The following is a 17,341-nucleotide window of genomic DNA, read 5'->3' on the forward strand; positions in this document are numbered from 1 at the left end:
CCACCAGGAGGACAGAGACACAGAGGACCAACCTCAATTCTGGGACATTAACACTGCAGAGAAAGGGGAGCTGACCTCTGACCCAGACACAGGAGGCAAGGCTGCTCAGTAGTAAGAACATTTGAGCTGGGCCCTGCCAGGTGAGGGGGAGTTTTCTGGAGGAGCCACAGAGTTGGCAGAGCAGCTCTATACCCTTGGGAAAGAGGAAGTAATTTGAATGAAACCCAAGGTGCGTGGGCCTGGTGGAGGGAGATCCCTTAAGTCAACAAAAGTGGCTTCACTGCTATCGAATAACCACAGGGGCCACAGGGACCTGTCTCCATGCCTGTCATGGGGACATAGATGCTTTTCTAGGCAGAGGCTTGTCCAGTCAGGATGTGTCCTAACGTAAGGCCAGAGATGTCAATCCTGAATGTCCCTGGGGCTGGAGGGGTCCTGAGCAGGATGTCCAGCTCTGGGGGCCTGTGGGAAAGCAGCTGGGAGAGTGGAGTTGATTTGTGGTCACAAAGGAGGGTTCGGCCAGGTGTGGGCTGAAGGACAGAGGTGGGCCTGGGTTTTCTTCCTGCAGGTGCACAGTCCAAGGACTCTCAGAGCGGCCTGAGAAATGCCCTCCCCCAAGCTACAGGGGGCACCTCAGTCCTCACCCACCTCAGGGTACGGGACTCAGCTGCCTTACTTGGGCCAGCCTGGCACCCCTCACTGCCTGGAGCCACCAGGAGAAACAGACTGGGGAACCCTCCAGGAAAGGGATGGCAGAGCCCAGGCCAGTGGCTTCTGGGTTAGTCTGATGTGTGCTCAGGCATCTGGGAAAGGCCTGGACATCCTGGTGAGAAAACATTTTAAATGGCCCATTTTCGAGACATGATAAGTCTAAGTACTGGCATCCAACCTGCGAATGTAACAAACCACACGGCTCATGCACCTAGGCCACAATAAGCGAACAGAATGTAGAGGAGGGGTCAGCCCATGAAAGGGAAGAAAGTTTTGTTATTGGGAAATTGAAACTTAAATGGGGAAGGGGAGTGAGGTATAACCTTATAAGGGGGAAAATGAAGCTTAGGCGATGTCAGGGAAGATTGTAACCCCATAGTACTTGACCAATAGGGAACTGGGGAAGGGACATGCATGCTAGGAGATAAATTACATGTTGTGACTGCCCCGGGTGTGCCTGCCTACCAGACACTCCGTCTTTCAAGACCGTTATTAAAAGTCTCACTTTCGCTGTTCTTCATGCCTCTAAGTCCATTCTTTGGGTTTGGATGAGTGAGTGTATTTCTCATATCCCTCCCCAGAGCTGATTATGATGGGGTCCTGTTTGGAGCCTGGGAACCAAGGTGCCACATTTGTGATGGTGGCCAAAGCCCTGGGCTGGAAGCTGGGTGGGCAGCCTGGCCCCTGCTCCATCAGCAACACTCTCTGAGATTGTGGGCAAGGCCCTTCCATATGGAGGCCTCAGTATCCTCCTCTATAAGATGGGGAGATTGAAGTAGAGGGTCTCTGAGCTCCCTCACCCTTGATGTGGCCTCAAATGGCTGGAAAGAAGAGGAGTGGGTAACAAATGTTTTCTCTCTCACACCCCAAAGTCAAGGCCAGTGCTCTGGAGGGAAACCCGCAGAAGTTCAGGCAACCATGAAGGAGCTGAGCCAAGAAGGCAGAACCCCACCAGCACGCCAAGGGCGATGCTGGCACTGTGACGTTGGACAAGGTCTGCCTTCAGAAGTCTCACTGTCCCCTTGTGTAAAAGGGAATTGATAGTGACAACTTCGGATGGTCCAGTTCAGAAGCAATTAGGAGCATGCCTGGCTGGTAGAAAGTGCTTACTAATGGTGCCAATGCCGCCATGGGTTGGAATGAGTCAGCTCTGTCCTTGGGCTCTGGCCTGGAAAACAGTGGGGACCAGGCCTCCTGGGGAGTGGGGTGGGGGCAGGTCTTTCACAGGCACTGCTGGGGTCTGCACAGGGGCACCCAGGTGGTGCACACTTCAAAGACCAGTGTCAGTCTGCGCTCTAGACTGGGGGTTTCAGAGGATTCAAGGATGTGGCTCTGTTTGTCGGTGTCCTGGGGGTTGTAACAAGGTGGGTCACCCCTGCTGGTAGCCATGTGTGGTTCTTGACTCCCAGCGACTCCTGTGTCTCTTGGGGAGGACTGGGGCCCACCCTCCTGCCACATTTACAGAGTCTCCTTTCCCCACAGGGCCACTGACCTCGTTGTAATAGGGGCAGTTAGTGGACTCCTTCATGGACGTGTACTTCTTGTCATCGCCCACCTCCACGCACACCACGGGGTCCATGTTCAAGCCCACCAGCTGCCGGGCCTCGATCACCGTGATGCTGACCTACAGGCAGGAGAAGGGGAAGCCAGAAGGAAAGCTGCCTAAGCCTAGGAGCCCGGTCCCACAAAGGTCCAGGGGCTGGGGCAGCAGGGTCAGAGGGAGGGCCTGAGAGCCAGCACTGGCCTCCGGGACTCCACTCTGACCACTGCCTCTCATCTGCGGGGTGATCCTGGGCTCCTTCTCCTTCCAAGCCTCAGTGTCTTCATTTATAGAGGAGTATGAGTTGGCTAACCTCTAAGTCAGTGTTCACTAGACTTACCTTGCTGGGCTGGAGGGAGGGAGAGGCATTAAAAACCCTGATGCCCAGGCCATCTCCAGACCAATCCAATCCAATCCTGGGGCATGCAGCTCAGGCATCTGTATTTTTATTTATTTTTAGTTTAGTTTTTTGACAGAGTCTCACTCTGTTGCCTAGGCTGGAGTGGAGTGGCACGATCTTGGCTCACTGCAACCTCTGCCTCCTGGGTTCAAGTGATTCTTCTGCCTCAGCCTCCTGAGTAGCTGGGATTACAGGCGTGCACCACCACACTGGGCTAATTTTTGTATTTTTTATACAGATGGGGTTTTGTCATGTTGGCCAGGCTGTTCTCAAACTCCTGGCCTCAAGCGATCTATCTGCCTCGGCCTCCCAAAGTGCTGGATTATAGGCATGAGCCATCGTGCCCGGCCTGGCATCTGTATTTTTAAAGCTCCTAGGTGATGCTAAGTGCCCTGCATTCTTCCCTAGCGTTAATGTCTCTGCTTCAGAAAGAGCTGCCAAACCCATGTCATAGGTTTCATGCACTCAGGAATAAAGCTTTTAAAGTCTTCATTAACTTGCATTTAATTTCCTGCTCCAGGAATTCTCATGTAAGCCTGCAAGCTTCTGATATGTCTTTGCGTTTCTGGAATTTGGCCCGCCCTTTCCACATTCCTGCCCCTTCTCCTTTTGCTGAATTTCTTTGTTTGAATGGCCAGTGTGGCTTTGGTGCCTGCCTGAGCTGCCTTTTTCAGCCTACTGATTATATGTTGTATATGCACTCTGCTGTGTCCTTTACATTGCATCCAGCTCTCTGCAATCTTACTTATATTCCTGGGAAGCCCTTTTTCAGTTGTTCATTCATGCAACAAATGTTTCCTGGAAACCTGCTGGAGCCAGGGATAGGTGGGATTGCAACAAATTCTTCCTTGTGGAGCTTACCACAAATGATTAATGGCTTTTTTTTTTTTTTTTTTTTCACAGTGAATCTCTCTCTGTCACTCAGGTTGGAGTGCAGTGGCGTGATCTTGGCTCACTGCAGCTTCCACCTCCCGGGTTCAAGCGATTCTTTTGCCCCAGCCTCCTGAGCAGCTGGGATTACAAGCACGTGCCACCCCACCTGGCTAATTTTTGTATTTTTTTTTAGTAGAGATGAGGGTTTTACCATGTTGGCCAGGCTGGTCTTGAACTCCTGACCTCAGGTGATCTGCCTGCCTTGGCCTCACAAAGTGCTGGGATTACAGGCACGAGCCACTGTGCCCAGTTGATTATTGGCTATTTAAGCTAAAAAGACATAAGGAGAGAGAGAGACAGAGAGAGAGAGCCAGAGCACTGGTAATGTTTGACTTCACTACTACTTTTCCTGAATACTCATTTTAAGCCACCAGGTCTCATTTGGATTTGGAGGTGTCAGTTCCTGTCAGGGTGGCCATGGTGAGATGGATAGAGGCATGTACTGGGGATTGCTGAACTTGGCATTGAACCCCAGACCTAAGATGTTGCCAGGTGTGAGGGCAAATGACCACATAGCCTTGTGTTTTTCAGCTATGAGCAAAGATACCAACTACCCATAAGGTTGTGTGCAGGTTAAATGAGATCATGTGTGTCAAAATGCATCCTCAACGGCAGAAAGCTCTATAAAATGTGAGTGACTCCAATAGAATCTCCCTTTAGCTAAGCGGTTGATCTCTCAAGTAGGTGAGGCTGTGCATGATACTTAGAATGGTTGATTCACTTGCCTCTCTCAAACGTGTGTTTTAACAGAAAAGTCTTTCCCCAGCTAGAATAAGTGTGGACCTCAGTACATTCTTCTTTTTATTTTTTTGGAGACAGTCTCACTCTGTTGCCCAGGCTGGAGTGCAGTGGCACGATCTAGGCTCACTGAACCTCCACCTCCTGGGTTCAAGCTATTCTCCAGGCTCAGCCTCCCGCGTAACTGGGATTATAGGTGCCTGCCGCCGCACGGCGTATTTTTGTAGTTTTAGTAGAGATGGGGTTTCACCGTGTTGGCCAGGATGGCTCAATCTATCCTCGTGATCCACCTGCCTCGGCCTCCCAAAGTGCTGGGATTACAGGCGTGAGCCACCACGCCCAGCACATTTTTCTAATGAGACTCTGAAGGCTGCTCTTCATGCCTGTCATCTTGGAGGTTTCATGTTTTAGTTGTGCTTTGATGCAACTTCTAAACACAACTTTACTCGAGATAATTATCTTCCCTTTTCATGAAAAAGAATAACCACTAAAATGATCATCCAGTATCCATCAAAGTCTGAAACACATCCTGAGGGCAAAGAAAAATCTGCACATCAGAAGTAATCAGGTTAAGGAAATAGAAATTCCAATATTAATGAGAACATTGCCAGGAAATGGGATATTTACAAATGAAGTGACACTTGAACTAGGAAGCAAACATTTCTGTTTCGAATGTGAAGTGCCAAAGGGACAGAAGTAAAAGCTTAGAATCTGGAGCTTCACAGAAGTTCAATATTCAGCACTCCTTCAGGGAGATAAAAAGGAAATAGGACTAATTAACTTAGCTCTGAGAAGTTTACTGTGAAGAGAGCAAACAGACACTAGAAGTCCTCCTTTGCACAATAGTTTATAGAGTTTTAACTTCCACGAACACTTTTTTGCCAAAGATTTTAAAAAACCCCATGAATTTTTCCGCAACTCATGCCCCCACCAACAATAAAAAAGGCTTTCTATAACTCAAGACTGGGAAGCAGACAGACGTAGTTTTGGCATCTGCTGAAGATAAGCCAGTGGCAAGTCACTGAAGATAAGCCACTGCCAAGAGAATGGTTAAGTTTTATGTTTTCCATCTCGAGGCATGGCCATAGGACCGGCTACTTGTCCCTGTCCCCCATTTCAGGACTCATACGTATCTCCCTTCCTCCCTGGAGCAGAGCCAGTGAAGGTGACAACCTGGACAGAAGCTCTGGCAGTAGAGGCGGAGGGTGCAGGGGGAGGTGGGCAGAAGCTTGAAGGAGCAATGGAGGGAAGAGAAGCTCCAGAGGGTGCTCATTGCTGGTTGAGGGGCAGCCCCGAGAGGAAGCTGAGGGCGCTGGAGAAAGACCACCATGTGCATGGTGTTGGGGGAAGGGGAATGCCATTCCTGCTGCCTCCCACCCCGCCTGGGGCTCTAGGAAGGAGAAATGATGCACTTGAAATAAAAAATAAAATACAGCTGGTCATTCTCCAGGGTTCTGGGGGAGGGGCTTGCCCATCCTTCTCTCCAGTCATCAGCAAAGGACTCTATTTTCCCAGGGTGGAAGATGAAGAGGCAAACGGAGCCACAGCTGGGACCAACTGACCAGCTGACTATCCACCATCTCCTTTCAAGATAAGGGACATACTCCCCAGTGGCTTGATGAAAGCAATCACAAGGAATAATGCTGAGTAGTAAATCTATACCCCTGTCCTGGGGAAACCCAAGAGTAATGATGCTTTGTGACCTGCTTCCCAGGGACCTGATCCAGCTTCAAGAACATCCGCTGGGAGCTAGAGATGAGAGTTGGTGTGCCCTTTAGTACTGCCCTTCTGCAACATCCATTACCCACTCCCCACTTTTCCAGGTGGCAGAGATGTGACATGACCAGATTTGCATTTTCAGAAGATTGCTCCAGTGCTGGCATAGAGGTTGGAGTGGAGGAGGCAATATGGGGGCAGAGAGGCCAGGTAGAAAGTGGGTATAAGCATGCAATTGAGGCTGGGGACCTCAGGTCAGCGGCAGGGGCATGAAATGGAGGTGGAAACTGGAGAGATGTTGGGTGACAATGTATTAAGTCTTGGTGCCAGGAAGAGAGGGTAATGAAGAGACTCAAAACCCCTTGACCCACCAAGAACATGTCTGCCAAGTGCCAAGCATTGCTCACTCTGGTGGGGAAACTGCACATTCACAGGGGATGACTGTGGTTTCTTGCCTTGGAGACGGCAATAATCAGGAAAGAGTTTACATGTGACATGCATTCTAAATGGAAGAAACAAGGAGCATGGGAATGCCACGGTCCTTTTATCTCCAGGCTTCTTTCAGTGCCATAACCTTTAGAATGGTCCTGAACCCTCACAACCCTTCCTGGAGCTGAGTTCAGCTAAGTCTCCCCTCCTCTCACCACCGAGATGTCCTTCCTGAGGTCTTTATAACTCATCAAACCCAAAGTCTTCAAGAGAGTGAAGTTGCATCTGGTTTTATTGCTTTTTATTGTTTATTTATAATTTTCTTTTGAGACAGGCAGGGTCTCCCTCTGTCACCTAGGCTGGTGTGCAGTGATGCAGTCTCGACTCACTGCAACCTCCACCTCCCGGCTTCAAGCGATTCTCCTGCCTCAGCCTCCCAAGTAGCTGAGATTACAGGTATGCGCCATCATGACTGGCTAATTTTTGTATTTTTAGTAGAGACGGGGTTTCACCATGTTGGCCAGGCTGGTCTTGAACTCCTGGCCTCATGCAATCCACCCGTTTTGGCCTCTGAAAGTGCTGGGATTACAGGCATGAGCCACTGCACCCGGCCTGGTTTTACTGCATTATACATTGTATGCATTGGAAGTGAAAATAATTTCACATTTGCATCCTCATAGCTCTCTCTCAAATGTTTGCAAGGTGAGCTGTGAATGAACTTGTCAGGAAACACTGTGCTACCAGTTAAATACAACAACTGTTTTGTTCACTTCGGTTTAAAAAGGCTTTGGAGGGGACAATGTTTGGTTCAGTTAATAAAAGTCTCTGGTGGGAAGCAGTCTGAAAAGATGTGGAAAACAAGCACTAAGCAGCAAGAGGAAGATGAACCAGGTACCCGAAGGGAGCAGCTGTCTAGAAGTCTTGATATAGAGAAGTCAATTGTTCTGACAGCTGTGGCCAGACACCCCTGGCCTTGAACCCTGGCTCTAGCCTTGGCTAAATGTGGCAAGGACCTGGGACAAGCTCCTGACCTTCCTGGGGCCTCACTTTCTTACCTATAAAATGCAGTAACACATATATTTGGGTGGTTGAAGAATTACATTAACTTCAATGGAAACATATATATGGCTCCTAGTACAGTGCCTGGCACAGCATAAACCTTCAGAAATAAGTTTCACGAACAATAATGACTGTAGTTTTGATGTGCTCTTACCTCTCAGGCCAGTGACATCATCTCTGAGTTGGGATCTTTGTTCTTTGGAAATTTTCTGTTCTTGGCACACAGAGAAACAAAACCCTGAACCTAATCCCTTGGAAAAGCCTTCGGAAGTCTCAGGACACTTTGTGTTTTGGGTTTTGGCAGAGGTGAGGGGGCCTGGATTCTCAAACCTCCAAGGAACCCAATGGCTTAAAGTTGTTTAAAACCATAGGGGCAGGTCCACTTCACATTGCCTGTGGCTGTTTTTCAGGCACCTGGGAAGACAGGTGCTGAGTAGGTGGAAATTAACTAAAACAAAGATGAAGGGAGATGAGGTATATTCTGGAGAAAACATGGCCAGATGTACCTTTTACATAGAAAAGTGCCATCTTATCCTTTCCTTCATCACCTGAGTGAGGGGAAGTGGGGTTTTCTGTAAAGAAGTGTTGGTGTGCATGGGGTCTGGGAACTAGGTATCAAAGATAAAGCTCTACCCTGGTAGACAGGGCTCACTCTGATTCTGGGGCCTGGTGCTGATACCCAGACAGAACATATCCAGGACAGAAGTGCAGTGGCAGCCAGGTGAGATCTCTTGCAAGCCCTGTCCCCTCTGAGCAGCCAGCATTCTCACTCAATGCTAGGAATGCCCAGCAGTCTTCTGATTTATAGCTGAGTCTTGTTAGCCTCCCAGGGAGAGTCTGGAGCAATGGAGGGTCCCTGGGCCTTTCCTGAGAGATGGTGTCCCAGCAGCCACCAGACATGCTCATCACCTGTCCCACCTGCACTGTTGGCCACATTCACATTCTTACAGCTAGCTGTCAACCTCTCTTTGTCTCAGTCTTTTGTCTCTAGTCTTAGAAGCATACAAATAAAAAAGTTGTGTTAATCTCATAAAATACAGAGAAGCAAAAAGAAGAACAAAAAATCACTCACATTCCCAGCATCCAGAGATAACCAGAATCGACATCACTTCCACCAATCAAATAATACAAAACAACAATTTAAAAATCATTCCAGGAAAACTTTCTTCAAAGGCCCTTATTTTAATGGTTTGAATACTTTCTTTGTAGTTCTCCTTGGTCTCTTTATGGTTTTGCTAGGTGCTTCTCACTTTATGAAGTCCAATGCTGAACATGAAATACTGGAAGGGCTTTGATTAGCATAGGCAGAGTTCTCAAGCTTTTCTTTGGGTTTGTATCTCTCTACTGATGGTATTTCTAGGAATGCCTCCCAGGAACAAGCTTACTTTGGAAACATATTCAGCTTGTGGTTCTCTATGACCCCTGGATCCATGCCTCAATATACTGGATAACGCACTTCCAGCTAGAATCCCCCACTAAAGCAGAGTCTGAAAGACATGAGGCCTCCAGGTGCCCACCTACCTGGTAATCCATGGGCCGCCCCGCACTTGGCTCCATCTTAATGTCTGGCTTAGATCTGAGGAACAGAATGTATCATCAGGCCTGGTGTATGGGGACTGCTTGTTGGGGGAGGAGGGCATGGACAGTGGTTAGACCTGGGAGTGGGCAGAGGGACAGAATCGTGGTCTTTAAACACTCAAGCACTGCCAAGAATAGTGGGGATTAGTTGCCTTCAGAGGCCTCGACACAGAGAACTAATCATAGGCAGAAGTAACAGGGAGACAGACATGGGGTCAATAGCTTCAAATATGGGGTGGGCAGGTCTGTGGCTTCCTTGGGCTGGGAGGTATTCAAAGACCTGAGAAAAGGCCTGCAGTTGCTGTGCTCTGCTTTTGCAGGGAGAGAGGTGAGAGAAACACCCAAGAAAAAGCAGAAAAGGGTAAGATTAGGTTAGGAAAAAGCTGTCCATGGGCCCTGATTCTTCCCTACCCAAATTTCAATCATAGCAAGGTCCTGCCTGACAGGGTGGGAGCAGTTGGGGTTGTGGGGCTCCCATCCACTCACCGCTTGTTGGAGACATTAGTGGTGAGAGCTGTGACTGAGGCTAGAGACACCGAGTCGGGATCCAGTCCATTCCCTAGCCGAATGGCCAGATGGTCAAGGTCTTCCATCTCCAGCACTGCTGGTTCATCTGGGGAAGATGAAAGACTGGTTAGGTGGGCTGACTGATGGTGAGATAGTGACTGTTTCTCCTTTTACTCTGGCATCCAGAAAGCTGAGAGTTAAATTCGAGGTTTACTTAGTTGCTACTGCTTAGAATGTTATGGTCTGAATAACTGCAATGTTTTTCTACCTAATCCTGATCTTGGATTTGAACGGATATTATGTCTGGTCTTGCCTTTTTATTTTAATTGAATGCTCTTTTATTGCATTGTACTTACTTAGGCACTGAATATCCCTTGTGGATGAAGGTAGGGAATAAAGAATCCATACTTTTGCACCTCTCAATAAATAGCTACCATTTATTGGGTGGATACTCTGTTCCAGGCACAACACCAGGACTTTACATGAGTATCTCTAGTCCTTAGAGCTGTGCCCTGCCAAGATGGGCATTATTCTCATGTCACAGGTACGGAAACGAAGGCTTAGGAAGTAACTTATCCATATCAAATAGCTGATGGAATTCAGAACCTAATGTACTGGTATTCATCTAATGAGATGCAGACATGTAGATTCCCAAAAGCCACCCAAGGATACTGGGTTTGGTCCTCAGCCAGCAGCTGTACTCTCTCCATTTAAGAAGGTGAAGGGCACGGCTGGTATTGGCATGGGGGCAAGAGGGTGGGGGAGAGAGCCTGAGGGCCATTGGGCCACAGAGGGGATGCTGGGGGAGGGCAGCTGGGAGCCCCAATGGTGGGCCCGTGATGGAGAAGATGGCCCCCTCCCAGCTCCCGTGTCCTCTCCATTTCTCCCCTTGTCTTCCTCCAGGCCTCCCTGCCTGTCTTCCCCTCTCCAGCCGCTGCTCTGAGAGGGCCCAGTGCCACCTGCTGCTCCAGCCTCCCAGGCTCGTTCCGCGCCCTCCAGCGCCCCCAGGACCTCCCCTAAGGCCAGGCTGCAGCCTGATGAGAGCGCGCTGGCGAGGCCTGCCGCCAACCCTGCACTAGTGGGACGCCGGTTTCCCCCCAGAAATAGGGAGTTGGCCAAACAGCGTTTCTTGATGGATATTCTCTGCTCTAATTAAAACTCTGGGCTTCTGTGTGAAGAAGAAAGAACCAGGAGCAACGAGGGCGGGAGGAGCTTTGTAACCAGGCCCAGCCGATAGAGGGCGCGGCCCGTTTCCCTCCCTCGGCCCCAGAGCGGCCCCTTCCTACAGGGCCTCGCCTCACTGGGCGGGGCCTGGCCCTGGGCCAGCCAATGAGAGTCCATGCCCCTCCCAGATGGCTCTGGACGACCAATCCCAGGAGGACCTTTTGGCAGCTGGGCAGCGGCTGGCAAGCGGCGGGAGGGAGCCGCGAGGCGCGGGGCTGACTGGGGGACGCGGCGCCTGTCCTACCTGGTCTTTGGGTCTCCTCCTTGTGGGACCGGTTTTTGCCGAGCTTCATGGCGGAGAACACGCTCCTCCCGGCTCTGTGAGGAGGCCGCCAGAATGAGGTGCAGGGAGAGGGATGCGTGGAGGAAAACACACAAACACAGAAGAGCCAAACATGAGAGAACATATCAGAGAAGGGAGATGGACCCGGCCCCTCACCTACTGGTCCTGAAATAGGTCGGGATCTGTCTTCCCAAATTGGAAGCCATGAGGGGGAATGAGGGCAGAGAGAGACCCCTCCACTTCCCCCTTTGCCACCCTTTCACACACAGAGGAGAGGGATGGGGTCCCCAGCAAGCAGGGAACGTGGCCTTGAGCCGGGAAGAGCCATTTTAACTGGAGCTCCTCTGGGTCTTGGACTTTTCAGTCTGATCCCAGCCCCTCAGTCTAGTCTCCTCAGAGCTCCGAGCCCTGCCAGTGTCCCCACCCTCATCTTCCCTGGCTCAGCTGGTTGGAGAGAAAGCCCGAGGACCGGAGACAGAGCATCCGAACAGCGGGGCAGGGACCAGAGAGGACTCAGGGACAGAGGCCGGTGAGGAGATGGGAGATGTGGTTGATACGAGCTGTTCAGTTCTCAGATGGCCTCGGTGCTCAAAGCCTGACTTGTCTTTCTCCAGCCTCTCCGTGTTGTGGGATGTTCCTTGGTCCCCATGAAAAAGGGGGAGATAGGCCCTTTCCCATCTATCTTCGGTCTTGGCTTTTGCCCCTTCTACCTGTCCCCTCTCACTGCCGAATTCCCCTTTCCCCCAACCCCAGGAACTTATGGCAGGCTCCATAGTTCCTACCTCTTCCTCTGGCTTGCTGTGGCTTTGTGCCCCCAGGCGAAGGGCCTTGCAGTCCGGAGGACTGAGGAAAAGGGGCAGGGGTCCTCACTGCCCTTCAGTGATGTCCCTGCAGCCGAGCCTGTGGTTCCTGGTGCCAGGAAGCACCAGGAGCAGGATCAGCAGGGGGTAAAGTGCAGTGTTCCATTACCCCATCCATATTGCATGAGTGGATACCTGACTCCCTCCACTTCCCATTCTCCCTCCTCCTGGGTGTGGCCCCATCATCCTGTAGGCCCAGGTGGGGCCAGGTGCAGGCTCCAACCTAGAGCTCACTTACAGCAGAGTCCACCCTTTTTGGGTCACACATCTCCCTGTGGGGGCTTGACTATGGTTTCTAAGACCCCAGATCCTTGTTCTTTATGCTGGGCAATGGGAGATAGGGGAAAATCTTTCTGTCCTCAGGCAGATGACCTAGAAACCTCAAGCCTCTCTCCTCAGGATGGTGGAGCCAATCTTATTCCCCAAACCTGGCCCTATCCCAACCCCAGAGCCTTTCTTTACTGTTCATATTCAAGACAAAGCATGTTCATATCCCAGTGAGGGAGCAATTGAGAATCACCCTTTTCACATGGCAGCAGCTCACAATCTAGGGAACATTAGCATGTTCTTGAATTCCTGAAAAGGAATGGAAGAAGGCTGATGTGTCTGCACTCTTCGGTAGCATACCGGGGAAGAAAGGGAAAGAAAGAGGCTCTAAAATCAAAGCTGATGCCTTTGGAATTATTTTTAAAAGTTTCCTCCCTTCTGATGGGGGGAGGTGAGTTATACACACACACACACACACACACACACACACACACACAAAATGGCCAAAAGCAGACTACAGAGGGCCAAAAGCCTTTCCAGATGTCTGCAATATCTGTAGATGTCTGCTCATCTCATCTTCCTGGCAATCCTCTGAGGGCCACATGCTTCTCCTCATTCAACCAATAAAAAGACTGAGGCTCAAGAGGTGAAAATAATCACAAGGTCACATGGTGAGTGGCAGAACTGGGATTGAAACAGAAAGCTCCTGTGTTCTAGGCCAGCAATATTTTCACTGCATCTCGAGTCCTTTGCCTCGTTGCCGTAGGACTGCACTCTTCCATGGGCATGAATCCCATCCCATCCTGACCATTTGGGATTTTAGTTAAAAGGCCCCAGGGCTGGCACCCGTAGGTACAGGTATGGTCTGTGTGCCTGCATAGTTTACAGATCAGGATGCTGTCATCTGTGGCATCTCACAGATCATACCCATGTTTACAAAGAAGGGGCTCATTCAAAAAGAACCTGAACACCCACACATTTGGGAAGGGGCAGCTGTGCATGTTAAATTGCTGGTGACATAACATTGAACAGAACAATGAACCACCAGAAATAATCGTGTGATGGTGAAGAAAGGACCACCCTGGCTGGCTTGCCCTGAAGCATCCTGTGGGATTTCTCCCTACCTGGTGTCCCCAAGGGCAGGAGTGCTGGCTGTCCTGACCCCTGCCATAGGCCCAGCCTCGGAAGTGTGGTTTCTGTGGGCCTCTTCGCGGGTCACTTCCTGTCTCAGGGGTTGGGATTCCTTTCTGCCCAGGCTTGCTGCTCAACTGTGTCTCTCCTGAATTACCCAGGAGTCTCCTGCAGGGCTCAGCATTTTACTTTGTACCATTACTTCTTGGCCATTCCTAGGCTGTGTTATTCTTGGAGTCCCCGGCCCTTCCCCATGTGTGACCTACATAGTTACCCTTTGCCATTTTAGCCTGCTCCAGCCACAGACTTCCCTCTCCCCTTCCCCTTCCCCACTTCCCCAGAGGGGAAGTGCTCTGAGATGGCAGGTCAGAAGCAGGCCCTGCCTGGAGAAGCCAGCTGCCCAGCCTGCTGGGATGGGATCTGGCCCTGCTGCCTGAGGCCCAGGGGGAGTGCAAGGTAGCAGGAAATGGTGGCTTTCAGAGGCTGGTCCCATGGACTCACCCGGGTGGAAAAGGACCTGAGGCATCCCTGGGGCACTTATGGCCCTTGAATTTGAAGGTCACTTTAATCCTTAACACCAACAGATTTGAAAGAAATGATTGAGGCTTTAAAAAACTCTACTTGTCCTGGTCCGGTGCGGTGGTTCACACCTATAATCCCAGCACTTTGGGAGGCCGAGGCAGGTGGATCACTTGAAGTCAGGAGTTCGAGACTAGCCTGGTCAACTTGGTGAAACCCCCGTCTCTACTAAAATTAGCTGGGTGTGGTGGTGCACGCCTGTAATCCCAGTTACTGGGGAGGCTGAGGCAGGAGAATCGCTTGAACCCAGGAGGCGGAGGTTGCAGTGAGCCAAGATCGCACCACTGCACTGCAGCCTGGGTGACGGAGTGAGACTCTGTCTCAAACAAACACACAAACAAAAACTATACTTGTCCAACCATTTCTACTACACCTTGAAGCAATTCAAAGGAGAAATCTCTCCCTTCCAAGCCTGTAAAATTTTAGCCCTCTGAAGTGGTAGTACTGGTAGCACTCCTGTGTGCCTGGGAATATCTCAAAAGGATATTGTCTTTGTCCCTTTGTTAAAAATGCAGAAATGTGTAGTGAAGGATGTAATTTCCAGAATTCTTACTACAGGCTCTGTACCTCTGATTGTCCTAGACTCGCTCTTCAGTGAATCTGAATTGTGATCAGTACAGCACGATGTCATCACTGCCACCGCCCTTTGTAATTTTCTGATCAGTAACACATCAGAAGTTCACTATGGAAAAGGTCTTTTCTGCCTGATTGTAGCACCAGTTCCTGGAAAGCAGTATGCCTGCTTCTCTTGGCAAACTGTAAAGGAGAGTTTTGAAATAAATGCCAACTTAATCGGAGAATTTTGAAGATAATCTATTTGTCTGAAACACTTAGATTTCAAAAAATCTAATTTGCTGATGAGGTGTCTGTTGTCCTGGTGTTTTATTGTTTTCAAAATAAAATTCTGCATTTGGTCTAGTTGAGTTCTACAATTACCAAAAATAGGATATGGCGAGAAACAGACAAAGAAAACAAGCCAATAATCAACTCAGTGAGAACTCACTTTACAACCAAATGGCTCCTTATTCTTGGGCGCATTAAAGCTTGAGAAGCGAGAGCCAAGGGGAGGCCAGTATCCCAGGACCCTCTGAGGATTTACCGTTTGAGTTTGTGTGGCTGCATTCACCATGGTCAGAATGAAGTGTACCTACAATCTAGACTGGTATCTTTCTCTAGAGGAAAAATGCTAAAATTAGTTCACTTATTGTAAACTATAAATATGATGATTTCTCCACTCATTTTATGGCCCAGATTTAGAAGTCTGTTGCTTGGCTGTGTGGTGCACACAGGGTTCTAGGAAGAGCTTAGTATTTATAATGACTTGGGAACATTCACCAAACTAAATTTAGTGACCCGAGTGTTTCATTAATTCAGGTCTCTGGGTTATTCTGAAAGTTAATAGAGACCTGACCCTAAATAAGCTGCAAGTTGGGTCCATTCACTGCCCAGGGCTTCTGCCACATGACTGGCTTCAACTGGAACTTCTAGGCTCATTAGCTCAGGCCTCAGGTAATCAATCAGGATAAAGACTCCTATCTATGAGAAATAGCGTCTGTGGTCCTTCTTTGCATTGCTCAAATAGCCCAGTTTTCAAAACCTGAGAGCATGTCAATCAAGCACCCCTAAATGGGTTTATTTTAAAAATTGTCCATGCTCCAAGACACGGAATTTCAAAATTTCAGTCTTTACAGGTGTCTTTGAAAGTGGGTTAAATTTCAGTTTTTGAAGAGCTTCCCATAGGTTGGCAGGATAGGCTGATCCTTTACACAAGAACCACCCTATCTCCAAACTGGCCCCTTTGCATACATGCCCACATTGTACCAGAAGGCTTGGGGTGCCCACACACTCTTGTCCTGACTGCAGGATTGTCAGGGAAGCTGTCTCTTCAGTTCTTGCTGGTGGCCCAGCCGTTTGCAAGGCTCAAGCAAGCAGCATCATGGAAGATGATGGGTGATTTCCCATCTCCCCAAACCAGTCTATCCCAGAATGTCACACAATATGAGTTATTTTGTGGGTTGAATCTTGTTTCTCTACTTCAACTTAAATCTATTTCCATTTGTCTCTTCTCAGTGGAGATAGATACCAACCAGCTTTGCCACACATTAACATTTCAGAGATTGAAATCTGTTCCCACAGTTTTCTCTCCTCCAGGCTAAAGAGTTTAAATTCATTCAATCTCTTCTTAGAAATCTCATTTTCCTATTCTTTCAATAGTCCTATTGCTCTACACATAATAATAATAATAATAATACTATATGCCAGTTTACTTTATCTCATGTGTTAATTAGAGATGGTAAGAAATTAGGATGGAGAAGGGCTAGGGAACCAGTATTTTTGTGGACCTACTATGTGCTGGCACTGTGAGGCACCTCTTACTCCAACTGTAGCCAGTCAAAGGGATCAGGCCAGTCTGTGTCCCTAGGGTCTGGCCTGGGACAGACTGGGGAGCTGGGCATCAAGAAGGGCCTTAGAGCATCTCTGTTCTCAGGCAGAGAACCTGGGGATGAACGGGCTGCTCGTATCTCATTCATATACCCTTTACATCCAAGCATCTATGGAGAAACCCAAAGCCTTGAGGACTCCCTAAGAGGACTCCCCAGTTCAGCATTCCCCATCATCTCCAGCTGCCCTGGATTCAGTTCCCTGGCTCTGAGCCTTGACACATGCTCTGCCCAGGCTTCTTCCCTTACTGGGAACCTGGCAGACTCCTCGATCCTTCAGGTCTCTGGGCTGGAGCTCTTCCTACACGGTGCCATTTCCTTCATCACTACAGAGTTAACACTGCATCATCATTGCTTTTGCTTGTGCATAACAAATGTGAGTTAGAACTCATACTTTTTTTGAAGCAATGAATGAGGCTGTGAGTTCCCCCAGGATCTTAATGCCAGCAGATACTCCAGGCCCACACCAGTGTTGATCAGTTCAGACCCCTCAACACACAATCCTGATATTTCCATGATATCTTCAGATGAACTAATTCTTAATGTATTGAGGCCATAGTTTTGAGCAAATATCTTAAGATCTCTGGGGTTCGGGTTCCTCATCTGGAAGATAAAAAAGACCACACTCCTGGCTTTTCAGCTCTCATTGGTGTGTTTGGAGAATTAGATTAAATTTAGAATACAGTCAAGTGCTCTAAACTTCCTGGGTCTATGGTGAGCTCTGGGTCAGAAGTCAGTTTCTCTGTGTTCTGGTTCCAGCTCTGCCCCTGTTCTGAGACTCAGATTTGTCATCTGTAAGAGCAGGTGTTGACTAGAGGGCTTCTCCAGTGCGGTCCGCCTTGGCTCCCCCTGCCCTTGTGAGATCCCGTTGCTAGAGTCTTCCAGATGTCAGTGTGCTTCTAGGGGTGCCTACGAGACCCACTCACAAGCCCCAGCCTTTGAATC

The 17,341-nt window shown here is 49.2% G+C and overlaps 1 protein-coding gene across 1 annotated transcript in view; it reads right to left on the bottom strand.

The window, feature by feature from the left end:
- The window catches only part of OTOF (otoferlin), a 102,656-nt gene that overhangs the window by 36,621 nt on the left and 48,694 nt on the right, over positions 1-17,341 (bottom strand). The window contains exons 6-9 of the mRNA XM_017877044.1: positions 11,080-11,153; positions 9,591-9,717; positions 9,048-9,102; positions 2,204-2,335 (exon numbers count right to left, since the gene is read on the bottom strand). Of these exons, the coding sequence (XP_017732533.1) occupies positions 2,204-2,335; positions 9,048-9,102; positions 9,591-9,717; positions 11,080-11,153 (388 nt within the window). The remainder of the gene's footprint in view (positions 1-2,203; positions 2,336-9,047; positions 9,103-9,590; positions 9,718-11,079; positions 11,154-17,341) is intronic.

This window comes from Rhinopithecus bieti, unplaced genomic scaffold, assembly GCF_001698545.2.
Source record: "Rhinopithecus bieti isolate Rb0 unplaced genomic scaffold, ASM169854v2 scaffold_7681, whole genome shotgun sequence".
NCBI lineage: Eukaryota > Metazoa > Chordata > Mammalia > Primates > Cercopithecidae > Rhinopithecus > Rhinopithecus bieti.